We start from the raw sequence: 24,306 nt of genomic DNA, 5'->3' as shown, positions 1-24,306 counted from the left end.
TTATTATACACATTTCCATAAAATAAAAAAACACCATTTTTCATAGTGAATTAAAACTAATTCCCACTGAGCTTAATCTCACATGGAGTTCTTTAAGTTCTTCTTTCACTGTGCATATATACATCTTGTATGTTACATTAGTAAGAAGATTTTAAGGGTTAATAGAGATGCACTATTTACATCTCCTTCAAGTGGAAAATGCGGACTTTTGTTTTGTTTTTTGTGCAGTGATTATAATTTAGATTGTATGCCTCCTCATGGTTATATTCATGTGCTGTCCCTGACTGACAATATAGCAGAATTCAGAACTGCAGTGAATAAACAAAAAATTTCTGGGAATATTGATACACCTGAAGGTGGTTTTGATGCGATGCTCCAAGCAGCTGTGTGCCAGGTAAGGAACTTATTAATAAAAGACCGAATGGTGGTTCAAACATGGAGATAAATATATCTGTATCTATATCTATATATCTATGGAGATATACATATACATATGGAGATAGATAGGCAGTTACAACAGTGCTTAGTGTTCCTAGGCCTGATAATTGTAAGATTACTTCTTCCTTTTCCATTATTTCCCTCTTAACTATACATTTCTGTTTCCCACTGAAACAGAAAAAGGAGAGCATAAGGAAATATTTTTCAGTATTTAACCGGCCTAACCTATACAGGATGGATGACGAAAGCAACTGCTTCTTGCTTGAACAGACACATGTATTAATTTCAGTCAATTATAAAATTAATTTCAAAAGTCATTAAGTCCTTCTTGTGTTCCTAAGTGAAAACATAAATGTAAAATTTACATTTCTCCTGTGTAATAATGCCTTTGAAACTGAAGAATCATTTACATACCTGTTTGTGTGGATAAGGAAAACAAATGCACTCCAATGTTATCTCAGTTTTTAAATAATTTATGTTTCAAAAAATACACACCAATTAAAAATTACCCTTTGTACACGGATAAAATTTCATCACGATGTCTCCCTCCCATGCAGAAAAGGATGGAAAATGTCTACATCAGTAGGTCTGAAGCTATAAACAAATTAAATAGTAAGAAGCTGTTTGCTCTAAAGGGCTATTTTGCATATTTTTTTGCTTCTATGCATAGTACTGCAAAAGAAATTTCGAAAGTTGGCTGATGCACGGATTTGTGAATGCTCTTTCTGGTCCTCTTAAGGAAAGCAATTCAGCTTCTGTCCAAATCACAGGCTTGGTGTGTTTCTCATCTGTTGGGATGATGTCAGGACAATTCTTTTATTTTGTCCATATTCTCTTTTCCTTTTTCCTTTTTCCTACCAGTAGAATGAGTCAAGGACAAAAAGTAATCTAAACTATGCTAAAAATAAATAGCCCAGTTTTATTTTCAAATTTTGATAAGATGTAAAAGAGGTAAATAAAAGCCACACTGTGTTCACAGCTGTTTTAAAAAAATTATTCCAGAGCTTTGGAAAAATGCCTTGAAATTCATTGTTTCTCATTGGACATATTCCACACTTATGACATTTGAGCTCTAGAATAATATACGCTTCCAAAACAATAGAATGGAAACATTCATGAGAATGTGGAGGTTTTCCTGCTAGCTGAATTGTGAACCAAAATGGATGAGAACAATGCACAATTCATAACGACCATCATGAACTATAATTTATATTAGTGTGCACTCATTTTGTCTGCAGCAGAACTTTATAACTTGCTCCATCTTGCTTTAATCAATACACCCCTGTTGCAGCAGTAGCAGGTTAGGACATGAAGCTACTTTAAAATTTTGGTTGCTGTGAGGTATGTAGGTAGGAGCCTTGAGGTGACAAACTGAAATGTTGGAGTCTTAGGAGCAAGAAGCTTCTACAGTGTTGGAAAAGAATTTGGGATTACTTAAGATATAACTTGTTGATAAAAAAATCACTTATACCCCTTCTTTAGGGAAGTGCTGCGTAGGATTGCATGGGGGAAGCTGACAACTAATGTGTAAACTTGAGAAGACACCACGCCTCTCTGTACTGATTACCCTTATTGTTATGAGGTACTTAATATACATTCAGAACTATCAAGGAATGAGCTTGAGAAGGGAGTTAAATCCTTCTCTGCAAAGTAAATTGAGAAATGTAGAGAATAGTTCATGAAGTCTAGCTGAGTACATGGACTGTATTGCAGATATACGTTTCACATGAGATGAAAGATACTGGACGGTGTTGAGGGAAATGGTAGAGATGAGAGCGTTGTAGGAAGGAGGAGCAAGGAAGGAGGAAAAAGGAGGAAAAATTAAATTAGTGAAGTAGATGGAATAATTGGGAGGAGGAATAATGAAAAAGGATATAAGGTGATTCTTACATGCCTCTAATGTTTGACTTAAAGCAGATTTTTTTTTCTTTACAAGGAAATAAATGTTATGGAAATACAAGCTGTCACCTAGCCCAGTTTTGATCCAAGCTTGCTTTGCTGCCTCCTTCCTCTCACTGAATTCCTAAAAAACATTAAGTTCACCCTTGTGCATGCCTCTTTGCTAGAAATTGTTTAAGATGGTGAATAGATGTAGTATTTTGCTCCATAGTGATGACTTCCTCAATTTTCAGGTGCATGAATGCACTCAAACTTTAGTTTATTGGTTTGTTGATCATATGCCAATGCCCTTTTTGGATAGCTGTATAGGAAAATGAAATTACAGAATGATGAGAATATAAAGTCAATAAAGTAAAAATAGAAGAGGGCACCAAGGCCCAATATGAGTGAATGCATACGTATTGATTGTAATGCTCTTTGGATCGCAGAGAGTTTTACAAATGCCATGCATTTTGCATTTCTGTGTAAGAGTGACACAATGTGGCAGCTTTTACCCAGGCTCACTACATCATGCATAACTTCTATATATTTTGAGAGTTCTTTCCTTTAAGAACAAAGTAAATGGTAAGTGGTTCTCTGACTGGCAGTGGTAATTTTCAGAAGTAGGACATGATATATGTTTCCACACAAAATGTTTTAAATAGTCTTATTTAAACTCAGTGATGCTAAGCAGTATAATTTGTGGAAGCAGACTTTCACATTCATTTTTCATTTTGTTATTTATTATTTTTGAAAGTAGGTAGTTTCTGCTTTCTTATATTTAATTTTGTTTTTCTTTTTAGAGCCATATTGGATGGCGTAAAGAAGCAAAGCGACTGCTTCTTGTGATGACAGATCAAACTTCCCATCTGGCTCTTGACAGTAAATTAGCAGGGATCGTAATTCCCCATGATGGAAACTGTCATTTGAAAGATAACGTGTATGTCAAAGCTACGAGTATGGTAAGGTATATGTCATAGATTCTACCTTCAGAGAAGCAGGGTTGAACTGCCTAAAAGAGGTTTTTAGATTGCTGTCAATCCATTGCTATTATATCAGTTATTAGAATAGTATTTTTCCAGGTAGGCAAGTTGTGGAATGAAGAAGCAATCACTCAGATATATTGACATTGGTTTTGTCTGGGATAAAGTATTTTAGAGTCTGAGAAATGGCAGAGAATATGTTATTTGGTTTGGTGTGGGGTTTTTGTTACTGTTTCACAGTGATGAGCAGTTCTTTCTTGCATATGTAAGAGTTACACAATCCTGCTAATGAGGTGAAGGTAGTGATCATGCTTTATGGACAGATAATGCATCGTTGCATTGACCGAGAAGGCTTGGTGAAAGTTAAACAAAAGATGTACAACAGGAATGATCTAATTCAGCCATGATGATCCATCCATGGTGGATGAAAATACTCTTGTGCCACAAAAATTTGCTGTGGTAACATAGCACTAAATACATTTGAATCACACAGTAATGAATGCATGGTAATGCATACCTGTGGAAAAAGTTGCATCAAATCCACTGTAGCAAAATAATACACCTTCAGCAGCTATTTTTAGCTTTCATAAAAATTTATTCAAGAATGTGTAAGGTAGTCAGTAGAATGAATAAATCAATTAGAAACCGAAGAAAGGATTTTTTTTCCCCTAAGATTTATGGGTTTTAATTGCATTGGCAATATGAATCACTAATTAATTGTCATGTAATCACCAGAAAGCAGAAGTATGGACTGTGGTAGCATTGGAGCACTTTGTGGTTTTACCCTCAGTTCTGGCTGCACTTGGTTAAGTGTAGGGCCTGCGTTCAGCCCGAGCCAGCAGTGTGCTGGTGAAGAGCGTGAGGGCTGTGTGTAAAGTGAGACCCGAGCTGGGTCCCAGCAGCAGGAGCTGCGGCAGGGGGGGGCCCACCCTGGGGGGCTTTTTTTTTGGTGCTGGGAGGCGGTGGTTGTGCGGGCCCCTGCCGAGCGGAGGAGGGAGCCGAGTGTGTGCTAACAGGAATGCTCGTTGTATTCCCTGCTACCTGATGGTCTTGCGTTCGTATACTCCCTCTGTAGTGTGTCACTTCTTGGATATTCCCTCACAGATGCCAGGATTATTTATGTCCTTCTAGCTGGTCTGTTCAGTTTCAGTATTTCAATGTCCTTGGGATAAAAACAGCCCCTTCTTTTATTCTACTTAAAGAAAATAATCATGAAACCTTCCTTTCCCAAAGCAGAGTATGCTTACAGGTTATGTTATCCCTATCTCTAATTTTCTTCTTCTTTATGTTTTTTTTTTCCCCTAGTTGCAGTGCTGTAAATGAGAGGAATTTTGTTCTGTTTATTAAACAATTGCTGATGGTACAAATCTTTTTCTGGAGTTTAGGATTCCTTTGGTAATAAAGATATTGTCTGTTTCAGGGGGGGAAAAAAAAATCACAACTATATTTATTTTTTGTCCAGCTTGGGAAATTAACTTCTGTTGCAGCTGGAAAACCTCACCAATGTAAAAAAAAAAAAAAAAACCAAACATAATTTTGTTTGTATGAATTTTTATTTGCATGAATCTCTTTTGAAGCAGCTGTGATAGGTTAGCAGCAGCTGACTGAAGAAAGTGTTTTAACTGGTACTCTGGATTCTGGTCTGAAAGATCAGGATTTTATTGTCCTGTAGAGAATAAGAAATCTCTGTGATTATTGCTATTGATTCCTTTTATGAAATAAGGTTGTCTCTTTAGCCACTCAGATGAAATGACCATGAAAAATGCTTAGATCTGTGGTGGCTTATTTTGGCCCATGTGTTTTCTGGCTGCTAGCTGATACGTTTTTTCGACTAGGGGCTAATTCTTGCATGCTTATGTGTAACAGTGGGAATGCACTTAGTAATAGAAAAGGGGTAGAATGGAAATCTTTCTGAGTATTAGATACTTTCTGGAGTAGATTTGACATTATAACGTAATAATATCTGTAAGGGTGGGTGTACTGGTTTCCTGTTTTTTTTTCTTCTCAGTGGTTTATATGATAATTGTCATCATAGAGATCCATAAAGAAGCTTCAAATGAGCAAGTAAAATCAGGGGTGAAAAAATGAATGATATTTAAATGAATGTCCTTTTAAAAAATACATCATACAAAACATATTTTTGCTTTTTTTCCCTCTTATCAATACAATTTTGCTCTTCTATGCTAAATTAAGGAGCCATCTGTAACCATATTGTTTTTCTCCTTTGATTCTTAGCTTCTGATAGTTTTGAGAAGATTGCATTTTGGCATATTTTTATTACCTCCTTGTGCTGTTTAAGAGGACTGACTTTATTAGCATAAGCGTAGCCTTTACATCAGAAATGTTTCCAGTTTGGCACTTTCCTGCCTGTTTCTTTCTAACTTTGGCTAAGCAGTCATGCAGAGGTCAGCAAAAAACCATAAGACAGGAAAGTAATCTAGTCCATTTTAATTAGACCTGTGCTTGGTTAACTCCCTTTCAGAAATATTTTAACATCTGGATTAGTCAGCTTCTCAGCTTAAGACACTGGGTTAAAATAATAAAATGAGTGATGTAATTTGAGCAAGAAAGATGATCTAAGATGAGAGTACATTTGCCTAAGCAGTATTAGGAAGAGATAAGATAAAAATACACTAAGCACAGCATACAAAGTGAGGCTCCATGGGTGACCAACAGTTCCTTATGTTATCTCTTTACGTGCTTAAAATGAAAACATAGTATGGGGCTGTTGATGCTCTTTTTTTTTTTTAAGTCACTTCTAATAAAAAAAACCTTTTTCTTATCTAAAGTGAGACTTTAACGTACTACTAACCAAGCTGGACACTGTAGTTGGTCGGAGCTGACAAGCAGATGGAAGTTCAGCTTTCGCTGAAAACTAGGTAGTTTGGGTCCCTGCAACCCTTGCACATCTATGCATGTCATCTCTTGACTTCAGTAAGCTCCATATGAATAAGTTTTTGTTTCATGAGTGCTTGGAAACCCATTTCTGATAACACTGATCCAGAATTCTGCTATTAGTTGCACAGATGTTGAGGAGCCACTCTGGAATTTGGACATGTCTAGTCTCACGTGTTAAGCATGAAAACTGACTTACCTCATCACCATCTCATGATCCCTCAGCACTGCCTCTGTCATTCACACATTTACAGTGCAGGAGGTGTTTGCAGAACATCAGCCTTCGCTCACCCATGTCCTAGGACCAGTTGGTATGTCTGTGATCTGCCAGACAGCTGCATGTGGCCCGTAGGGTTGTGCAGCACAACGGAGGCCCCACCACTCTGCTCTGTGGTCACGGAGAAGGAAGGAGGGCTTAGTACTGTGTTGTAGGCTACCAAAAATGGCAACAAAGCCACTGCTGCTGCAGTTTACCCAAAACTGCTGTGTAGTGGGAATGCATGCTCACCAGACTCTCATGTATGGCACACTCCCCAGCTGGAGCTGTAAGAAGACCCATTTATTGCTGTGCTAACTACCTCTCATCTGAAGGAATATAATCTCTTACCAAAGGGTAGAAAAGTTGAGAGGGGTGTGGACCCTGGCTAAGATGAAACTGCAGCAAGAAACTCCTTTGTTCTTTCTATACAAAGCTCTTTATAGAGGTGCAATGTGATGAAAAATGGATTTTGCTCCCTTGCATAATGCTGTCTCAGCTTTCAGATTTCTGTTAGCAGAGCAATTGACTTTCAGGGTGCCTGGAGTAACAAGTGGCACTGAGGACAAATGAATTGTGCAGGGAAACAGAGTGTGTTTGTGCAAGAGAGAGACAGTATGGGGGAGATGGTGAAAATATCAGGAAGAGAAAGACAGCAGAAATATATGGGGGATGGAAATTGAAGGACTTGACATAAGTGGAGGTGTCCAGGTGAAGTCTCTGTGAGAGGAAACACAGGCCAAGGCTCAAGTCACTTCTCGATATTTAGTAATGAATTTTAAGTGCTGAATTTACTTCTTGAGAAGTGTTCACAGATGTCAGGTAAATAAGCAGTAACTTTTAGGTGCAGTTTGCTTTAGAGTACTGGAGCTGGAAGGATCTCATGTAGCCCAGGTGTACAAAGCCCACTGGGAAAGCACAGACACCCTTGTGCTTTCCCAGATCTTGGATGAAGGGATAACAATACATCTCTTGTTCTCAAATCCTTGCCAGATCTCTCAATGATAAGTGTAGAAGGGCAGGACACCTTCATAGGTACTTCAACAAATAGAAAATGTCATTACTTGAGAGAGATGTGAAACTCACACTACCTTCTTCAAGCACAAGTGTCTTTAAGAAAATGTAGCAGCTCGTTACGGTGAGGACTGGAGGCATAACTGATGTGGCAGGTCTTGGACATACAGAGGAGACAACTGTCAGCTCTTAGGAAGTTATGTATACAGAGTACTGATGTTGCTAGAACATAACCCAGTGGCTGCATTTAGCTGATGTGTCTGATTCCTTGTGCCCAAATACATTTCTGAGGACCAAACTTTAATTGCTCATCTTGCTGTTCCCAAAAGCACACCTTATCTCAGTGCCCTCATGTTGTACTTTCTTACTGACTGCCCAGGAATCCACCTATCATTCTCAGGAATATTATTCTTCTTCCAGATGGACCATGTACAACATCATATCTCAAGCATCAAACTAAAAACAACAAAACAATACTGTATGAGTTAGTTCTCCCACTCTGTAGCAGCCCTGCATAGTTGGCAACAGATAAGCCTGTCAGTCTTGCTGATGCCATGATGATTTTATTTTTTTTCATTATCTGTTTATTTGGTTGGTCCCACTTTCTTTTGGATATAGGCCTCACATTTCACTGTACATTTAGAAATAAGGACTGGAATGATTTTGGAATCCTGTATTCTGTCATATGTGAAATAAAAGGTTTTTTCCTACTGATCTGCAATTTCTCTTCTCTGTTGTATTTTGCAGGAGCATCCATCTCTCGGGCAGCTTTCTGAAAAATTGATTGACAATAACATCAATGTTATTTTTGCAGTTCAAGGAAGCCAGTTCCATTGGTATAAAGTAGGTTAGAAACCTGATTTCTGTTGTCAATTTGAAAGCACACTATTTATATTAAAAATTAAAACTGTGCAATAACAACTACATTTTTCATAGGATCTGTTACCTCTGTTGCCTGGTACTGTTGCAAGACAGATAGAATCACAAGCAGCAAATCTCAATGATTTGGTGGTAGAAGCCTATCAGGTATGATCAGAGTGATCGTGTTGTATGCTGGTTTTTGTACAAGGATTTTTCACCTTTTGTAGCCTAAAGTTGAATTTCCAGGATCTTGGGTCCTATCAGAAGTCTCCAAGGATAAATTCCCTACTTTTCTGACTATTCTTGTCCACATAAGGTTGGTGGGTGACACTAGCCCATAACAGGTCTCAAATTCCCAGGCTGTCAAGGTCTCAAAGCCTAAAGCTAGCACTTTTTCTTTTCTAAGGATGCTCCTAAATGTGCTGTTGGATTCTCTGCACCTACTGCTATGTAACTTCAAAAGAAATGTCTGACGTAGTTGAATTTTAGAATCTCAGAGCTCTACTTACAGACCAGACACCACTGTCTAGGCACTATATTAACCCAGAGCAAAAAGAGAGTTTTACAACATAATTCTTAGAAAACAGACAACATGTGGGAATTTACAAGTAGGTAGATTGACAACAGTAGATACTGTAGAAAGCAGGATGTGCACAAAAAAAGCAGTGTCACAGCTCAGGGTTTTGAAGCATGACAGTGAAGAAGAGTTTTGATAGGGATGTGGGATAGAAAATGGAAATGGCTTTGTGAACTTTCATGTGTTTTACTCAGCTTAAAGTAATACTATGAAAAAGAAAATAATAGGAAAAGAGCATAGAGTCATTTTTCACAAGCGATTGATAGGGAATGGCAGCTCAAAAGTGGGAATTGATGTCTTGGTAGTGAATGAAAGAGGTAAGAGGGACATAAACAGCTTTGAAAATGAAGCCTAGTAGTATACATTTGATTTATTAGAGTGCAGGGAGCCCCCAGAGCAGCATCAAAATGAATGTGGTGGGTTAGATGGTTGCTATTAAGATGTACAAGTTACACAGACATGCAAGTTCCAAAAGCTGAAAAATCTGTCAAGAAGTAATATGTAAGCTATCAACATGTATTGCATTATTTTTAATCAGTTGGTTATGGAAAGCTGAAATGATCTATTGTACTGGGTTAACCATCTAAGTCAGGCTATCTGCTTTCAGCAAATTTGCTGTAATAAAGAGCTAAATCCCATGTGTGTTCCTAGTCAAAAAGTATGTGTTTGTGCACATTTTTCTCCCTGTCATGTTTGAAACATTGTACAGATGAAGACATTCAAAAGCAGAGGAGTTTAGGTGTAGTCAAACTGTAATGAAGTTCTGGCTGATACTTTCTCTTCTAAGATCAAGGAATCTCATTTTGAATATGGAGGTTTTTGGGAAATTGCTGGCAAAAAACAATTGAAGATCGTAGTCCTTTGGTATGCCAATTTTACACTGCCAATCTTAAATTGTATCCCTGTTTTTGGAGCACAGTGTAGGGCAAACTTTCAAGGAGAGGAAACAAAAATTTACAAAATAATTAGTTCAGTAGATTCTGTGGGACTTTCCTGCTCCAGCCACCCACAGTTTGCTCTTGCTTTATTTTCGTTTTTTAGACAGTATCTTCCTTCCCATCCTGAACTTCACTGGATTTGATACTTTGAAATTTTTATCATAGTTTTAGGGGCTTGTAATATACGAACACACAGTGAACAGGGCTTGAGTGTTTTGCTTTCTTGAAAGCAAAAGTACTTAGATAAGGAAATAAATTTAGTGTTGATGTTCGATGACAGTGGGCCTCTTGCACTCTTGTTCTAGGCAGGGAAACCTTAGGCTTAGTTGTGGAAAACCCTGGCTGAAAATCCCTGGCTAAAAAGCTAAAGATGAGTCACTCATTTTCAAAAAGTTTTTTAAGTAAACATGTGTTCAGATTCATGTAATTACATTTCCATTTGTAGCAGTAAAAATATCCCACTGAACCAATTTTTTTTAATAGTAATATGCCAGAAATTTTAATAATCTTTGTGCAATTTTCGTCTCATAGGTTTGTACAGAGATTTAATAAATTTTGAAAAGGTCAAGAAGCAATACTTCTTCTTGGAAGGAAGTAGGATTTTAGGGCATGCAGTAAATACAAGTTGCAAAGTAGCTGATTTTTTCATTATTGTATATTGCAAAAAGTCCTAATGGCAATCGACCGGTTGTTGACTTACACAGTCCTAGCTGACCAAAAAAATATCATCGTAGTAGCCTTTAGATCACCCTAAGGATTACTCAGAGAAAACAGTTTCAAGACAAATACAAAATACCAGAAGTTTATGAAGTGTAAATTCAGTTAGGAACTTTCTCTGCTGGATAACAAAGTTGTATGTATGTTTACTGTTTTCTGTTAAATGTGTGGCTAAAAGGCACTGTAGTCTCTTGAACAATAACCTGCTTTGTTGTGCACAGTTGTTAGAATAGATTTTCAAATTGCAAAAAAATACAATCTTAAACCATTTTAGAAAAGCTGAAAACATTTTTATCTGGAAATCGTAATCCTCTTTATCAGAATTACCCATTCACTGGCTGTGTATATTTGGAATGTAATCTGGTCTTTATATGGGAAAGAATGCTTGAATTCATTCCTTTATTCACACAGACAAGCTTTCTTCATTTTTAGTCAGACATAGTAGCCGTACTTGGTGTTAGTCACTAATGCACATTGTATGCTGAGATACAGTGCAACTAAAACTTGTTTTCTGGTTACAGAAACTCATCTCTGAAGTGAAAATTCAAGTGGATAACCAGATCCATGGTCTTCATTTCAATGTTACTGCATTCTGTCCTGATGGGAGTAAAAAAAGTGGCATGGAAGGATGTAAAAATGTGGCATATAATGAAGAAGTATGTTGGTAGTTCTTATTCTTTAAGGAACTGGAATCCTTATTTTTCTGTTTGGTTGGGCTTCAATGGTGTGAAATCTCCTAGGGATTTACTTAAACTGAAAATGGATTTATGTGATTAATGATCACAGACTCTCTATTATTCTCTGTTTTTATTTTTCCTGAATCTTATTTTAATTCTCAGTAATCTCATGGAACTAAGGCTCAAAGCTTTTCCTGAAAGCTAATGTCCATTAAAACTCTCTTCCTTTGTCCTCCTCTGGGCACAATGGCCATGTTCATTATGATGAAATCTGTACATAAAGAAGTTGAAAGATAATCACCCAGTGGAAAAGAATCACTGGAATTTGTGTTCCTTGGCTCTGTACTAGATACCACCTTTCCCTCTCCTTTCTCTAGTAGTCTTCATGCACAATCAAGGTTGCAGATGATTAGTTTACTTTATAAATCAAATTAATAAAATTATTTATCCCTCTTTGGATGAGTGCCACCTACTGAATGAAACAAATTGTAAAACTGGGGCATCACACACCATGGAAATATGGGGAAAGATGTTTGGCTAATGTAAAGAACATGGTTTTGTTCCCAGAACAACTTCTCTGTGCCTTGATATACTTACTGGACTACTAGGGTAATTCATTTAGCTTGCCAGGAAGAGGTCTGTGTTTCTGAGGAGTAGGGTCAAGTAGTTCTTTCCTTCTTGACATGAACATACATCTCAGCTGGTGCGATTTTACTTGTGTCTGTGTGTAGAAGTAGCAAAACAAATCAGTAGATTAAATGTGTGAACTTTAAATACATTAAATTAGATGTATCTTATTCTCTTCTGAATTTGTCTGCATGGCTTGCTGCTGATTAGCTTCTACAGTGTAAGTGAGATTTGCTATGTTTTTCTTCTTAACTCATCCCTTCTCCAGTGTTGTTCCCTGTGCATGTCATAAGGCATAGGGATGGAATTTGTTCTGTTTAATGAAAAGCAAAATATTTATATCTGTTTCTTTTTAATAAAAAGCCAAGCCAGTTGATTGTAAAAGATTACATGTGGTCCTGAACCTCTACTGCTGTTGAAAATGAGCCATCCTTAGGAGATTAATTTATTTTAACCATAAATCCTCCTTTCAGTATTTGTTTACAGGCAAAATGCTTTTCCTTAATTCTCACATTCCTTTCATTGTCTAATCCTTCTTTCTTTCTTTTCTTACCAAAACACAAATTGTATTATATTCTGGAAGAATCTTACAGCCTCTTCAGAGTGCAAAACTAACTTTGGCTACTAGCAAGTGTCAGTGTTCACGGTGGTGTAATTATGTAATTGCAATAAGTTTAATCCTTCTGCTGCTGTATTGAGACCCATCAAATTTCACGACCCATATGCAAGATGTCATTTGTCCTTCCCTCCCATCTCCTTGCCATTCCTCCAGTACTGTGTCTTCTAGCAGAACTCTGCATTGAATGAAAAGCAGATTCTCTGGCTTCAGCCTGTCCTCCCCACAAGATACGCACCTGCCATACGAATGAAATACTGCATAGCCAAACATTTGGCCTATAACTGAAGGGAGGACGTCTCGTGCATGGAGAGTGCAGGCAGCTGAGGGGTTATGTGTGTAGTGGTGCATTTGGGAAACAAGAAGAAGAAAAGAAAAGGGCGAGACAAAGCCTGTGTGCCCCCTCCATACAACATTAAGCTCATGCTTCTGCACAGCATTCTTCTCCTGTTGTCCGTGTAGGCAGCCGCAGCCTCACTCGCCACAAAGCCACCATTGTCCCCAAAGGCTCGGCTGTTCTCATCTGGGGGTGCAGTGGGAGGGGGAGAGAGAGTGATGAGAAATGAATGGCCTTAGTCTTTGTGGGTAGCTTCAACCTTGTATGTAATCAGCTTCTTAGGTTTTCTCATTTTTTAATGTGGAGATCTTTGTTCTTTGGTGGTAAAGAGTAAAGGTGTTTGCTTCTCTTGAGCTGCTTCCTTGCCTTTTCCTCTTGGTTATATTTTCTCTGTGAGGAGGCGAGGAAGAGGTTTTTTCCATCAACAGGCTAAATAGCCTTAGTGAGAATACCCTATCAGAAGCCTGCCAGTCAAAAAAATAAAATTAAATTGAGAAATGTAAGATTGCTATCTAGGGGAAGTATCATGCATGTCAGAGCTGTCAAACTGTTTTGATAATGATTGGTGCAAACTCTGTGGCAGTCACCAAAGTGATTCAGGGTCCTGTACCAGGACTCTGGAAAGCCACAAGGGCTGCTGCTGCTGCAGTGAGCACTATTGAGGTGCAGATCTGGGACATGGTGGTGATGGCCATGACATGGCTAGGAACTATATACTGGGTCCTCCCTGAAGCAGCACTTGGTCTGCCAGAGGACCACAGCAAGAGTTCCATCCATGTTGTAGCAACTGGGAAAAATAATTGCTACTATGGCATCAGCCATTTCTGTGTTTTAGTAGGAGTAGATAGGGCCATCAAAAAAACCTGTGTGGTTTCTATTTGCACAGACCCATTCTGCAGCAAGAACATTCATGATAGGTTCTTTTTCTGAAGAGTATTTATTTTTCTCTTTGTATATTGTCTTGCTCAGTCTAGTCCCCAATCTCATCTGAGTGTTTCTAAAATATAACAGTATGTACACATTAAATAATGACAGGAGGATGATAGTGGTAATTCTGTTCCTTTTTATCTTGTATTAAACTTGTCTTTTGCAAGTATGCTTTCTTAACATGAAAAGTAGATTGCTGTCAGTCTATTGTTAGGATTTTAACTGTGTGATGCCTGTCTTTACTAATATACCATATTTGACAAATGGCCACTGTGTATTTTGTTATTATTAGCTAGTGCACATCTGTATACAATGTAGGTTTTTATTTCTGCTCTATTTATGTGTTCAAAAATTTATGCAGTTTCTAGGAAATTATAATGATGTAAAATCTGTCTTTTTTTCTTAGGTACTTTTCAATGTATCGGTTACAATAAAAGGATGTGATGCAAGTGGAGGAAGAAAATATGCAATACTTAAGCCTATTGGTTTCAATGAAACCACCATCATTAATGTGCAGGAAAGCTGTGCCTGTCAGCATGGAGACAGTGCAACGCACAAGAGAGTATGGGCTGACGAAACTTCTTCTGATGGCAAAGAGTCCCATTGCGGTGACAATAACTGTAGCTCTAATAAAGATACACTTCCTAATGAGAGGTGTAGGCGACACTGGGACCAGCCCATCTGCAGTGGTCAAGGAGATTGCATAGATGGAACATGTTTTTGCTACAAAACCAAGCTAGGCAAGGTGTATGGCAAGTACTGTGAAATGGATGATTTCTCCTGCCCGTATCACAAGGGAAACTTATGTTCTGGTAAGCTGCAGAGTTTATGTTGGTATTTTGGTTTTGGGTGTTTGTTTGTTTGTTTTTCTGAAGCTTGTTTATTTGATGAAGCTGTAAACAATTAAATAAGGCTGTAAATTACAGAAATTCTGTGTGCAGAATTAGTGTGTGAAATGTCCTGAACAGCCTGGTAGGAATTCGTGCTCCTGGGCTTTCTTCACCACAGAGCTATGCACTGTCTTCTAAATCTCAGCAGTCCTTCTTGGGGGGATTTATTGATTTTTTTTCCAAGTTAACTATGTTAAGATTTAAATGTTAAACCTCTTCAGAAGTAATGATACTTATATCTCGGATAAAATAGTAACATTCCAGAAAGTAAGTTGCTACATTTCAGTCTCATTGGACTTTGATATACTAAGAAAGTAGGTGGAGTCATAACAGATGGGGCTCTGATTTTCTAACACTCTAAATCAGTCTTGTGAGAGATAGTGACACTTGATTTCAAATACCAATACATATGCTAACGCTGTTCAGAACACCTGCTCCAAAAAGGAGAGTGTAAGTGAAATAAGGAACAGGGAGACTGTCAGATTTTTTTTTTTTTCTTTTTGTGGCCTACTTTGTTTTCAAATAAAGCAAGGAGATGAAAATTGCATATGAACAAACCATGCATTTTAAATCAGTGTTGTTAAGGAAAAAGGGGATTGAGTCAGTATCATTACTGTATCACTACCAGAATATTTATTTTTCCCCTCAGAAGTAATTAAAAACTTTAAAATTCATATTGCTGTCCTGCATCCTTTCAATTCACCATGTACAGACCAACGAGTGAATTGAGGAACCAGTTTTTTCAACCAAAACTAATAGAGTTATTTTGGTGTTGCTCTGCTGGTAACTGTGAACCGCACATAAAATAGAGATAGTGTTACCTTATGTGTTGAACACTTCACTCCAACACAGAGAAATATGGCTCATCTTCTCGCTGCTCTTCCCAACCCACTTTGCAAATTTACTGTTTCTTAACCATAAGCAAGACCTCTCAAACTTAGAAGCTCCTAAACATGGAGATGTGGTGCCCTGGTTGGCAGAGGAGACAGGGAGGTCTTTGTCGAAGGGGTGTTGGAGACTGTCACCTGTGATGGAGACCCGCCCTAGGGTACCACAAGGGAACCTGCTGCCCAAGGCTGTGGCTGAGCAGTGTGCCTCTTCATGGGATGCTTTCTAGCAAAGAGCCTTGGTCTTATGTGTCCTATGATCCCTGTCCCCCCTCCGTTTTTTCCAGCCCAGGCAAAAAACAGGGCAGCCTGTATCTTGGCCTCACTTGCATTTAAGGGATCCTGTTTGTTAGATGGGACTCTCTCCTTGCAGCTGCTCTGTAGGGAGCACAAGAAGAGCCATTGTGGTTTGTGTGAAACTTGGGTACAGCCAAGGCGTAGTTGAAGAGACCTCATGAGATTTGCGAGACGTGCCTGCGCTCTATGTGCTTCCTATCTCTGTATTTCCTAACTATGCTCTCTCATACTGTAAAAACATGGGTAAACATTATTGGCATGTCAGTTGTACACCTGCCTAAATGTTCTACAACATGGAAAATGCTAAAGCTCCCACTGATTTGCCTGGAATATTGTAAAGGCCACTAGAGGTTCTCCACAGCCTTTGGAGTCTAGCCTGTACATTTTAAATTCCTATTAAACAATGTAGAGTTCAAAAGCACAGCATAGCCACCTGTCTAGCACAGTCATCTGTCCCTTAGCAAGGCAGAAAAGCAATTCTGTCATCTGTGCTTCTAAAACAAAGGGAAAAGAATCCAACCTTGCGTGCCCACATGAACTTGACATTCCTTCCTCCACTAAACGTTGCTGTTTATTTGAATTGAATGCTTTCTTGCTAAAGAGAAGTTTGTTTAGTTTGTCTGAGGACTGTTTTCCTGATCACTGTGTAGTTTTTAATCTCCACTGCTTTGGTACAGAGCAACAGGGAAAAACTCTAAAGAATTTAGGATGACATCAAGGTAGCAGTGTTTACTCAACAATAGACAGCAGCCATAAATATGTATTATGCTAGTACTTTCATCCCAAATTGTTAACTTAAAAACTAATTAACTAAAAAGCAAGCCAAGGTCTAAATTAGCTCTGTTTAATGTAAAGCTCCATCAATACAAACATACGCATATAAAGGTTGACTTTCTATGTTTTCCTAAAAGTATATGACTCAAGACAATCTGATGTTGTAGGTAATGGTGAATGTGAAGCTGGTAGATGCAAGTGCTTTGCTGGCTGGGAAGGTGACCGTTGCCAGTGCTCGTTACAATCAGCAAAGCACTGCCTGAATTCCAAGGGCCAGATTTGCAGTGGAAGAGGAAAATGTGTATGTGGAAGGTGTGAATGCACAGATCCAAGAAGCTTTGGACATTTGTGTGAATATTGCCCTACTTGTAACAAAGCCTGTGAAGAAAACTGGTACGTTTCTTGTGCTAGACTTGACTTTTTGACCTTGTAGTGTTCAAACAGGGGGAAATATTTCTGCTTGCCTAGGTATGTGCTCTATTTCTTAGATATTTAGACTGTAGGAAATTGAAATAATTCATACTTGGGGCTTTTCTCTATGTAGCTAAGGAGTTCACACTGGTGACTAAAAGAATTGCATGTCAAAATCTGCATTCACCTCTCTGTGTCCATCTTTCAGCTTTCTGAAGTCAAAGGAGTGTCTTCTGACTAACATTTTTTTCATAAATTTATTAGAAGCTGACTCTTCATATGAAATACTCTGGGTAGGAAAGAAAGACCATGAATTTGGAGTTTTAAAAATGGACAGTATATCCTGCTCTTGAATGCCACCAAGTCAAATAATGGTCTCCAGATTTCTTTTGCACACTCCTTGTGTTTCTCAGCTGGAAGAAGGAGGTGTGGAACAAGAGAGGTACCTGCACAGTATCACTGCCATTGGTCAGCAGAGGGGAGTTGCTCTTACCCAGAGAACAACATTCTGCATTACTCAGTTTTAAAACACGTAGTCTTTGCTGTGCTAGTTTAAAGGCAGGTCATTTTTCCTTACCTATGTGAAGAAATGGACAGTGTGGAGCTTGAAATGAGTGCCCAAGGAGGACCAAACTCTCAGTGGCACACTGAGTGGTGCTGTCTTAAAGAGTCAATGAAGTCCTGTCCTTGAGCAAGACTCTTCTATGCCCTCCCATCAGCACTTGTAATGTTCTGCATCCCACTATGGCTGAGAGGGTGAGAGATCAGCCTTTGGTTGGAAAGGAAATTGTGATTAAAACAGAATTGTTTATTCATATTCACTTGGATTATAGCTCATCTGCTGGATATGCTGGAGAGCCAAGCTGGGCCATATCTGAAAAGCTGACTGCTAAGACTTCACTAGATAAAATGCAGGTAGCCTTGCTGGGTTACACTTGTTGAAAGTCTCTGTGAAATGCGTGCCTTTAATAAATTCAGAAGGTGGCATAATTCATCAGGGCTTTTTTGGGATCACCTTCTTCCAAGTGGTGTCCATCTTCTGCAAGGCTATACAGTGAGATGGTAAGACGGACAGTACTGCCTCCCACTGTGCTGCCGACCCTCTGGACTGCCCAGCAGTGGGAACTTATGTGGCTTTCTCTTAATATAGCATGCAAAAAAATCATTAATAAAGCTGTGTTTCCTACATCTATCTCCACCCTTCAGTTCCATTGTGCATCCCAATGAGACCAATAGATGAGGAAAGACTAGGACTGAACTGGAGGCTGATAACTGAAGAAAGGGTGCTGGACCCTTAGCTACACCCTCTGAAATGCTCACATCACAAAATGCAGAGCAGGAGCCAGATGAAGGTGGCTTAAAGCCAAAGACATATTTTACTTTATGACTTCTGGCTATAGTTGATTCTGAGAAGCATCTCAGGGGTAAACTGCTGAGAGAGGCATCACATTTCAGAAAAGAAAAAAAAAAAATTGCAATGTTTTTACAAACAACAAGAAAGTATTATGTGCAAGTGATACATCAGCCTGTTGATGCAACCTCTTTAAGGGGAGTGCAGAGAAAGATTTTTAATTACATTTTTATTTTACAGGAATTGTGTTCAGTGCCATCATTCTAAGAATGCATCTCAAGCTAAACTTGACCAATGCACAACCTCATGCACTTACCTGCTGCATTATATTGACCAAACTTCAGGTATGTAATGTTTTCTAGGTAATTTTAATAAGAGATGAAAATCTGTTGTGATCAATAATTGAACTCAGCACTGGTACAATGTCTTTCAAATGTGTGTCATATTATTACAATAACAAAGAAAGAAAGAAAGGAGGAAAAAGAAAAATCACTCCTAGCTTCAGGGAAAGTAAAAGATAAATAAATGAGAAATGTGATTGGCAAGTATTACTAAATCAGATTTCCCAGCTCATTGAAAATTCACATCTAATAATAATGAATCCTGCCTGAGCAATGCCTAAAGAAATATTTCTAAAAATGTTGTGGCATCTGTGTGTTTTGTTACTTTGAATATGCTTTACATTATCTGACATTACCAGAAATGAAGAAGAATGAACTTTCAGTAATGTTTAAATAGTCCTTTCAAGGGCTGCAGAAGAATAACTTATTAAAAAATAAAATCTCGTGAAGTTTAATCAATTCACACTGCAACAGAAGTGATAAATGTTATTTTTTTGTCACTTTACATTTTTATATGTCTTTTTATCTTACAGTTGTTCGTAAGTGAGGAAACTAACTATGAATAGTTTTCTGATAACTGTAGTATTAAATAAGGAAAGCTTACTCTGTGAGAGAGGTCTGCCAGTGAGGAGAGCACTGGACAAGGATTCAATGAACCACATTTTAGTTCATATTTCACCAATGATCTGCACTGTAGTTTTGCAAAGATTAAACTGCCTTGGCCTTGTACACCTCTAACACGTCATCCTCTCAATTTCAGCTATAAACTCAGTTCATGGTGACCAACACAATGAAGCCTGAGTCTTAGTTTTGTAGCTTAAAGAAATAAGAGTTTCACCATTTTTCAACAGTGGATCTTAATTGGAATTGCCCTTCTTGATATGCTTTATTTTAAACGCTTGCATATGGCAACTTTTCCCCTTAACTTCCCTTAAGTTATTTTCCCTTAACTTTTATCAGGCACGTTATTACATTGCTCTGCAGTGGTAGATATACCTGTGTTTGAGGGATGTGCCTGGTCCATACATTAGGCTTTACACTTGTGTTTTCCTTTCATTGCAGAATGTTTCTCTGGACGAAGCTACTTTAGAGTCTTTTCCATAATCTTTATAGTTACTTTTCTGATCGGGTTACTTGTTGTCCTTATCATCAGGCAGATAATTCTACAGGGGAATAGCAATAAAGTTAAGTCTTCAGCTGATTACAGAGTATCTGCAACAAAGAAGGTAATTGATTTCAGAGCCATCATATTCAATAACCTTTTCCTTGCATATGAAAGTTATCCAATTGTTGATAAAAATTGTATCTTCTCCTTCAAGGATAAGATGTTTTTGCCTACTGTTTGTACAAGAACAGTAACATACAGACGTGACAAACCAGAGGAAATAAATATCGACATCAGCAAGTTACGATTAAATGAAACTTTCAAGTGTGAATTCTGAAGACTGTGTGTTTTCTCCAAATGTCTACTTCCACCATGCTTGACTTTTTAGAAGTTACCTTTTGTACTCTATCAGAGTCTCGACTGTTGATGTGTGGGTTTGTGTTGTGCATTTTGTTGAATACTGTAACAAAGTGACATGTAAGCATGTTCACATAATGTGACTATGTTTGAAACTGTAGCTGCTGTACTTTTAAAAAACTTTTTGAAAGAGAAATGTGCATTACTACTGTTCAGGAACGTTAGGGTTGATGTAGCACTTTAGTGTAGTCTAATTTATTTAGTTATGGCCTAGAATGTAGATATGAACAGGTCTGACAAAGCACTGATCACACTCTACATGTAGCTAGTACTGATGTGCTCTGTGGGAATGGACAAAAGCTGTGACTGAAATATTAACTTTGCTGTATATTATAGCAATAGATGAAACTATTCAAACACTCTTAAATAGAGTAAATGGTACTTTTATAGTTTTCTCAGTTAACAAATTCCACTGATTTGTCTGCTTTAACCTTTTAGCTTTTCATTAATTAATAAAAATGACTGGATTAAATGAGTGCTTAATTACTGGTGTGGATGTATAGTGTGTGTATGCACACATATGCATGCACACAGAGAGGTAAATTCTATGTATAATTTTTGTATCTGTGATGTCACTTAAAGATAATTTATATCTGATAAAGAGTAATTTTTAGCTTTTTTACCTGTTCCGACATAAAAACTTTCATACAAATTTTAAAGTGTTTGGAAACTGAGTAGCTACAGAGATTGAGAGAGTTCCTCTGTTCAACAGCATAGTATACGTGATGGTCATTGCTGTCTGACTTGACCTGTGGAGTCAGCAGCATCCGCTCCATTGCAAATAGATAAATAACACCAGAGATGTGTTTGATTTGCTAGCTACATGACAGTGTTTTGCCAAATAAGGGCTCTGTTCTTTTTGTACTATATCAGATATAAGTCTGATTTTACACATGTGCTCTTTTTTTCTAGGTAAATTAGTTGGCAGGATTAGTTTGTGTGAATTCTTACATAACCACTTCAATTTTTGTGACTGTGTATTGAAAAATGTGTTCATTGCAATGTGAAAAAGAACCTGCAATTTGGATGGTGAGGAAAACAGAAGTCTTTTTCTGAACAGAACATGTTAATTGACTTCACAAATGTGGGATCAAATTCTGCCTTCAGAAATGGGCAAAAACTCTGCTAAACACAATGGGACCAATATGAGCTTATCTGACAGCAGAATTTGAGCTACAGGGTCAAGAATAAGCATTTTTTTCCCCCTGAAACCGACCATAGTGGTAGAAGACATGTTACTGCTATATGCTAGTGGGAAAAGTCAGCCAACAGTCTGATTTGCTAACTTAATGCTGCCAAAATCCTACAAAAATCTCATCAACCTCTAATGCACTAAAATCTTACTGACAAAAAGAAAAATCATCTCAGAAGACAGTATGTGGTGTATCTTTATAGCACCATTAATTATTGATACTAAATATTGGCCTGTACTTGTCATAGATAAGAGTTGCAGAAACAAAGCAGGACCCCTTTATATGCAGTTTTTAGAAATTAGTATGTATTCATATTTCCTCTTCTCTATTTCTTCTGTAAATTCCCACTGAAAGCTGAGGAGTATACATGTGAAAGGAAGGCAAAATGCAGGAGAAATTATGAGTGTTATGTGAGTGTTCACAGTTTCTTGTGTCATGAATCAAGTGGGGTTGAGAAAAATAATACAGAGAGAGTGGGTCTTCCATTAAATTATTATAGAAACTTTAGATTTTAGGTTTTTTTTTTTAAAAAAAATGTAAACTGGACTATTAAATATTCCTAAAGCTGTCTTCAAAGCAGTTCCTGAGCTTTCTATCACATGGGTAAAAGTGTCTCATTTAAAGAAAAGGGGGGTCCTTTAAACTGACCCTGATTTTAGTAATAGCTTAATTGTAATATCTTAATTATCGGTAAGTTCTGTAATCCATCAAGTATACCTTAAATTTTCATATTCTTTTAAAACATGGCAAACCATTTTCCTCCTACATAAATTAAGAGATTCCAACTGTTTCAATGGGATAAAGATAAAAGATTGATAAAGGGTTACCTGCTATTGTCTTTGTCACAGTTTATTAATATTTTAAAATGAGTAGTAAACAAAGTCTCTGGTTTTCTGTTTTACTTAACAGAACAAACAAGCAAAACAATTAAAAGCTCAGTGGAGAATACCTGAGTACATAACAAAAGATGTGATTTTGTTTTTTAAACAAACAACAAATATTCCTCAGAATGCATATCCCATAATGGCATTTAAAGCATTTACTGTAGTGATAGCTAATATTTTTTCTTTTGTAATTACTTTTCACTGTTAAAGGAAGTTAAATTATGTGGGTAGGGGACAATGGAGCAGGTTTCTTTGTAGAAGGGAGATTTGAGCTGTAACACCCATCTTCCTGACACATCACACTGCTACTCCTATTCTTCTGTAGCACTTAGTTGGCATTGCAGTGCTGCCTGTGAAGGGGCATGGCCAGTATTTCCTTATCAGACACCTGCCTGAGTGGCTTCCTGGACAGTTTGCACCGTAAGCTGCTTCCTGTCCTGAGATTAATAAAAAATGTATTAAAAAAAATAAAATTTTTTCAAAAAATGGTTTATACATCTCCCTCATGGCTTTGCTGTATTGTGGAGAAAGCTAACGAAAAAGAATAAGCTGCTGCTAATGTGACAGGTCAAGGCTTTCAGAAGGCCCATGGGGAGCTTATACAGAGCAGGATCCTTGGGAGGAGGCTTTGTTTCTAGGGATGGAATCTGTCCATGAGAAACTCTGGCTTTGCTTGGTACTTGTTTCCCTCTGCCTTTGACCATGTTTTTCAGAAGAGCTGCTGCGGGAGATGAATAGCCCAACAAAAGCCTCACTATTTAGGGAGCTATGTTCCCTCAGCACATGACCTTAAATGAGAAAGAAGCCTGTAATTCACAAGGAATTTCCTCAGTGATTGAAGCTCACTCTGCTTCCTATAGTGCTTAATGTGGGAGATATTGAAGACAAATTAGTTTATATTAGTATTCAATATATTGTGCATCAAAGATACTCGTAAACACAGGGGAAAAAATATCTAGCCTCGCAACAGAACATTCCAGACTTCCTAAATAAAACTTCTTATACCAGGCTTCCTCAAAAAATGAGGGGGAAAAAAAAAAAAAAAAAAAAAAAAAGTACTTTGACTGGAATTCTAATTGCACTTTTTTTACTTTAACTGGTTATTTGTCTAACATTTCAGAAATGTCGTGTTTATGCAATTAAAATGCATATCTTTTATTTCAGACATTTTTAAAAGACTCTAAAATTAAGAAATACTATTAATTGATTATTTCCAAGCATCATGAGTACATTAATAACATTGCTACAGAAGTGTATGGGAAAACAGCTATTTCATGCAGAAAACGTGCACATGGTATGCAAGGAATTTTCATTGTGCCCAGCTGAAATTCCCTTATGTTCACAAAGAATGTTGGAAGTCAGCCTTAAAAAGGAAGGACGTTTGTGTAGGCATAGTTTACATTTTATCCATCATTTTCAGCTGGATTTATTTTTTCCTCTCCATGGTGTCATGAAAACCTGCTATGCAAAATATTCTTCAGACTGCAATGGAAAAAATTATTTTGCAGTCTGATCATATGCAATATTTGTTTCCTGCTTAGAGTGCACACCTAAATGTACATGTGTTGCAAACCATGGGCGGGAACATGTGAAGCAGCTTCAAGGAACCCTTAGTCCTAAAGTAGCCATAGGACCTACTGATGCCAAGGCAGAGAGATGCAAGGGCACTGCAGAGACTTGAAAAGGAACAGCATCCTCAGCAGGCTCAGTGTGCCCTACAGCATCCCTACAGAGATGGTACTCTTAGATCACGTCTCCATTTGTCAGGGCAGGCTGGCTTGGCAGAGGTGGTGCAGAGTCTATCCTGGGTGCCTGGCCACACGCTGTCCTCAGCACTGCAGGCTTTGTGCATCTTCACTCCAAAAAAATGCTCACATGTAACATAGCAAGGGACCACCTGTGCCAGTACATACTGTAAACCTGCATGCTGCAAGACTCCATTGACATTTCTGGGAAGTCTTTGGGCACCTGCCCACCGACATCCCACCAGCCCCAGGATCTCCACCAGTCAGCCG

The 24,306-nt window shown here is 37.9% G+C and overlaps 1 protein-coding gene across 1 annotated transcript in view; it reads left to right on the top strand.

Moving 5' to 3' along the window:
* ITGB8 (integrin, beta 8) overlaps positions 1-20,451 on the top strand; it is a 28,614-nt gene extending 8,163 nt beyond the window's left edge. Inside the window, exons 4-13 of the mRNA XM_008940617.1 lie at positions 229-394; positions 3,120-3,278; positions 8,212-8,307; positions 8,401-8,490; positions 11,079-11,213; positions 14,148-14,553; positions 16,757-16,982; positions 18,592-18,695; positions 19,755-19,918; positions 20,012-20,451. Of these exons, the coding sequence (XP_008938865.1) occupies positions 229-394; positions 3,120-3,278; positions 8,212-8,307; positions 8,401-8,490; positions 11,079-11,213; positions 14,148-14,553; positions 16,757-16,982; positions 18,592-18,695; positions 19,755-19,918; positions 20,012-20,134 (1,669 nt within the window). The 3' untranslated portion in view covers positions 20,135-20,451. The remainder of the gene's footprint in view (positions 1-228; positions 395-3,119; positions 3,279-8,211; positions 8,308-8,400; positions 8,491-11,078; positions 11,214-14,147; positions 14,554-16,756; positions 16,983-18,591; positions 18,696-19,754; positions 19,919-20,011) is intronic.
* Positions 20,452-24,306: the final 3,855 nt, after the last annotated feature.

This window comes from Merops nubicus, unplaced genomic scaffold (genome assembly GCF_000691845.1).
Source record: "Merops nubicus isolate BGI_N331 unplaced genomic scaffold, ASM69184v1 scaffold33795, whole genome shotgun sequence".
NCBI classification, from domain to species: domain Eukaryota; kingdom Metazoa; phylum Chordata; class Aves; order Coraciiformes; family Meropidae; genus Merops; species Merops nubicus.
Note: the sequence above shows the minus strand (reverse complement) of the source record. Positions and strands in the feature narration are given on the sequence as shown.